The 5,386-nt window shown below is 45.4% G+C and overlaps 1 protein-coding gene across 1 annotated transcript; it reads right to left on the reverse strand.

Annotated features, from left to right (window-relative positions):
- Positions 1-637: 637 nt before the first annotated feature.
- On the reverse strand, positions 638-5,186 carry sox9a (SRY-box transcription factor 9a). The gene is made up of 3 exons (XM_072483555.1): positions 4,548-5,186; positions 3,248-3,501; positions 638-3,061 (listed from the first exon to the last, which is right to left on the reverse strand). The coding sequence occupies exons 1-3, from the start codon at positions 4,982-4,984 to the stop codon at positions 2,328-2,330; spliced, it is 1,425 nt and encodes a 474-aa protein (XP_072339656.1). The 5' UTR covers positions 4,985-5,186; the 3' UTR covers positions 638-2,327.
- Positions 5,187-5,386: the final 200 nt, after the last annotated feature.

The following is a 5,386-nucleotide window of genomic DNA, read 5'->3' on the forward strand; positions in this document are numbered from 1 at the left end:
ACCACCGTCTATTCTAGTGGTTTTAAAATTCAGTAACGTGGTGTGAAACATAAAAATGAAAGTTGTTGTAGTCTCGCCTTTCTTTTTTCGCTTTTACTGACAATTGTGTGACTAAGGGTGAGCCACCAGATTTTGCATAACAACAGACCACCCAAAGAGATATATGGGGCCAAGTACTGTCACATGAGGCTGCCTAGCATATTAATGAGCACATTTACTGGGAAAAACTGCCGTCCGAAACTGCCAGTGAATAGATTATGCAGTGTGCGTGATTTTGTTTTAAGTTTCAGATAGTTTAATAGTTTATCCCATTGTGTTTAAGGGAATGGCCAAATTATAGGCATCATCCAGATCAAAGCTGGTGTCCTACTGGAAGGAATTTTTTTCATCTGTTTTTGCAGATGCAGATGCTAGTGAACAATGTTGAACAAAAGCATTGTGTTGCTACAGACTCTTGTGAACATCAAAAGTAAAGGATAACGGAATCACGTGGGAGAAAACAAGAACATAATGTTTATAACTTGTGTCATAGAGGAATAGGCTGGAGTATGTATTGCATTAACATATAAAACCTGTTTGATGTGTTGAATTTGTTCAAGAACGTGGCTTCTTTGTGTATTGAGGAGACCATAAGCAATTTATATTTCAATATGTTTCTTATTTATTGCAAACAATAATATACAAAAGGTAAGTTTTTTTTAAAGACACTTTCCAAACTCACCTAAAGGCAAAATATCTGATTTGATAGTTTTAAGTTACAGAAATACTTTAATGTCCAACGTTTATACAGAAATAAGAGTTTCAGCCATATTACAGAGTAATTGAATTCTGTACTACTGAATCCCAATTACATTTTTTTCCAATAAAACGGTTAACAAATATATATTTTTGAATGCCTGTTGTCTTTTTTAAAAAGCAATCTGTACAACCATGCCACAGCTTAATGAAAATAGAGAGAAAACTTTTAAGAGGTTTTTTTTGTAAATGTCAGGTAAAAAAAGTTACAAAAAGTTTTTCATTTCTCTAGTTAGCAAAAAGTAGTAGCTGAAGCAATTAGCAAATGCTGTAAACTACATTTGCAATCTGCATATTCATTTGAAAATGATCTTCCAGTCTTTACACATTTGATTAGCTTAATAAAGTTGAGTTTATTTAACATCCACGCACTGTACAGAAAAGAATTAAGTACAAGGTGTAAAAAAATTACTTTAATAAGAAACTTTACAAGATAAATAACGTTTACAGTTTTTAAACCATGTTTTGGGAGTTGATAATTGGTGCTATTCCTCTCAGAGTACTAAATCAGCAAAGACACCCAAAGACAGGGTACAAGCTCCGCTGATTCACTTGCATAAGAAATAATTATTGATCATAATGCTATCTGGTGAAACATTTTGCAGTCCCAATGAGGATTTGACTGGATTTAAGCTTTCAAAGCTCTGGAAGTTGTTTTCCTGCGTGCAACACAATAGCTGTACTCAGAGGGTTAAAGACATTTCCTGTTTGCTTTGATGCACAAGTTCTCATGTATGAAGCTGGATGGCAGCTGCAGATTCACTACCTTGATGCCGTTTTCAGCGTAGGAATGCCCAGAAACTCAATCCACCTCAAACGTCTATACCATTTCATAAGACAACGTATGGCACCTTGTGTGGGGAAACTATTAGTACCTGGACAGTTAGCGTAAAACGCCATTCCTGCTTTACAACTGGTACAAACATTCACCTCTCCCATCCTTTTGCTACATTCTGGTAATAATCTGCTTTTTTTTTTTCCTTTTTGACAAGAATTGCAGGTTCATATTTTTCAAAAAGGACACTGTAAATAGAGTGAAAAAAGATACTATTTCATATAAAAATAGGTTTATGGCAATAGCAAATGCAAACTGTTAAGTATTCTACCAAAAGTGGTTTGGCATTTGAACTTTCAAAATAAGAGCTTTTATTCTCTAAAATATGTATAAATCCCCACACTGCAAATGGCAATGACTCATACACAGTACATACTAAATTCAAAAAAATTTAAGAAAATTCTCCTCACAGAGGATTTCATACTACAAAATAATAAGTCCAAACACAGGAAATGACCAAACCAGCTGACTTGACTGCTCAGACTTTGTTCACTCAATGACTTGCTTTAGCTTTCAGTCATGGAATGTTTGAATATTTTTTTTAAAAATCAGTCACCAGTACTGAATGGAAACAGCAAAGCACTTTGTGGTTGGACACTTCGGCTGCTTGTGACGGCAGTTCACTTTTGTGCAGAGAGCACCTCTCTGTGGTTCTTATCAACCTCCTTTGCGTACTCAAGTCTAGACCAGTGGGTCATTAAGGTCTGGTCAGCTGTGTGTAGACTGGCTGCTCCCAGTGCTGTGGACTGTGGGTTTGGGGGATGGAAGGGACTCCTGTGGTGTCAGCAATGGGTGTGTACATGGGACGCTGGGCTGGACTCATGTAGGCGAAGGTGGAGTACAGGCCTGTGGTCTGCCCCCCAGCATGGCTGTAATAGGAATTGCTACTCTGGTGGTCTGAATATTCGTACTGGGTGCGAGGAATGGAAGGGTAAGATGAACTGTAGTGTTGCATATTGAAGGAGCCGTAGTTGATCTGCTGGGGTGAGTGCTGCTGCTCATTGTAATGGCTGGGGCTCAACTGCTCGGTCTTGATGTGTGTCCTCTGCTGCTGTCCCTGCTCGCTGGTGAGGCCCGTCATCGAATGCTGCTTGGACAACCAAGGGTGGGCGGCCTGGGTGACTGAAGTGCTACAAATCCCGTAGCTGCCAGTGTAGGTGGCCTGAGCACTCTGTCCATGGCCCGTGTGGGTGACTGGGGCCCCTGGGTGCCCGTTGGGTGGGAGGTACTGGTCAAACTCGTTGACGTCGAAGGTTTCCATGTTGGACATGACTTCGCTGCTGAGTTCCCCAATGTCCACATTGCTGAAATCAATGTGAGGCTGTCTCCCGCCTTCCTGCAGGGGGCGACCTTCACGTTTCAGATCAGGTTTACCAGGCTGAACCTCTGTTTTGGGAGTGGTGGGAGGCGTTGGTGGTCCTTGAGATTGTCCTAAATGCCAGAGAGAAAACACTTGATTATTCCGACCTGTAGCAGTCTGGACGTGCAACAAATCACAACCTCCAAACCCAACCGGTGAAGCAAAGGCTTCAAAATGTTTTCTGTTTTTTTTTTTAAAACAAGTTGCCAACTATTTTTTTGTTCCTGACTTTTAGCCTCGTCTCACTCGCCATTTACCTGAATGTTCCCCTGGGGAATGCACGTCGCTCATGCTGGAGGCGGAATGCGGGGAATCCGCCTGCAGGGCTTTGAAGAGGGCGTTGGGGGTGATGTGCGTCTGCTCGGCTCCCTCCTCGCTCTCCCCCTGCCCGTTCTTAACCGACTTTCTCCGCCTGGGCTGGTACTTGTAATCGGGGTGGTCCTTCTTGTGCTGCACCCTCAGTCGCTCGGCTTCCTCCACGAAAGGGCGCTTCTCGCCCTCGTTCAGCAGTCTGAAACGGACCAGAGAGAGGAGCAACAAACAATTAACGCTAATGTTCCACCTTCCCTCCTTGCAATGCCTCCGGCAGCATTGGAATTACTAACTCAGATTGATAGACGCGAGCTTCAGCCACGGTAAGGGAACTAACCAGCTCAAAAAAACCCACCATCAAATTGCATAAGTCAGTTTCACCACAATTCTGAAACAAACAGCTCACATTCAGACCCCCCCCCCCCCCCCCTCCCCTCCCCAAGCTTTCTGTCGGGACGGGTATTTTGAGAGGTGAGTCAATGAAATGACACAATTCCACGGGTACGATCTTTGACAGGGTCTTCCCCCCCACCCCCCACAGCAGCTTCAACTGGGACAAGCTCTGGGAAAAATGCAACACCCACCCACTCTCCTCGATAACCATGCCCAGCTCGAGTTTGACGTCCAACCCTCCCCTGGACAGGCAGCAACTGCCACACCGCCCCCGTCAGCTTCCAACCTCTGCAACAGCCCCGGACCAGTCCAGATGTGCATCCGAAAGTACCGTCTTGCAAAGGCAAGTTACACCATCAAGGTGACCAATCCCGCCACTCGCCTTAAAATGACTGCTATTTTTAATTTTGTTTTTTGCAGATGACTCTTATTAACCATTCGACGCACTGGAGTGAACAATCCCCTCAAGATGCATTCATCCCCACCCCCCCCCCCCCACGCGTGTTTTTTTTTGTCCACGATGGGAGGTGTGCAAAAATAAAATCCTTCTCATGTGTTACAAACGACACAGCGAGAGGCGCGCAAAAACAAATACTGCTTCAATGCAGGAGGGGTGTGTGGGAGGGGGAAGAGGGGAGAAACCTGTCTCGAATCTGCTTTACTGTATCCAAGACATATTAGACCATTCAGCTAAATCCTGCAGTGCAGTACACATGCGTGTTATTTAGACTGCTCAAGTTATTTGTTTTCAAACAAATGAGTAGAAACGTGACCCAGCGCCAGGCTACACCTTAAATCAACCCCCCGCCAGACTTCCCTCGGCTGCCAGGCAGAGTCAGGGGCACTTCTTACCTCCAGAGTTTGCCCAGGGTTTTGCTCAGCTCGGCGTTGTGCAGATGGGGGTACTGGTCGGCCAGCTTCCTCCGCGCCGCTTGCGCCCACACCATGAAGGCGTTCATGGGTCTTTTGACGTGAGGTTTGTTCTTGGACGAGCCATTGACGCGGACCGGCATGGGCACCAGGGTCCAGTCGTATCCTTTCAGCACCTGGGTCACCGCCTCGCGGATACACGCCGGGAACTTGTCGTCGTCCTTTTTGGAATCCAGGCTCTGGGCGCACAGGTCGTCCTGGCCGTTCTCGCCGGGTTTGGTGTTCTCGGCGTCGGAGCCAGCCCCGGAGCCGCAGGGGGAATCTGAAGATTCCTCCTCGGATATGCTCGGGCTGGGCACGTCGGAGAGAGTCTTCTCGTGTCCCTCTGTCATTTTCACGAAGGGGTTGAGGAGATTCATGCAAAAAAATAATAAAGGAACAAGGGGGCGACCGCGCTCGGGGCAACTTCTGTGAAATAAAATGGTCAGAAGAGAACTTTTGTCTCTTTCTTTCTCTCTCTCTTTTTGTGGTGGTGCTGTTGTTGCCCGGACAAAGTTCCCAATCCGCTCGGAGTTGTAACCCCAGTAAGTCTGTTACTGCAACTCGGGCTGTCTTCTGAGTATATTTGACTTGCTAAATAGAGGGAGCACAGACATGCATGCACCAATCGCAGTTAACCGTCCAGTCCTTTCCATCTGTGCAATTGGTTCAAAGTTTAAGGGGCGGATTGAGGGAGGGGTCTGCCCCTCCTAGAGAGAGCAGGAAAAAAAATCTGGTCAGCTGGGAAAGGGATGATTGATCAGATCTCAGCTCCAATTTTC

Source organism: Scyliorhinus torazame, chromosome 18, assembly GCF_047496885.1.
Source record: "Scyliorhinus torazame isolate Kashiwa2021f chromosome 18, sScyTor2.1, whole genome shotgun sequence".
Taxonomy (NCBI): domain Eukaryota; kingdom Metazoa; phylum Chordata; class Chondrichthyes; order Carcharhiniformes; family Scyliorhinidae; genus Scyliorhinus; species Scyliorhinus torazame.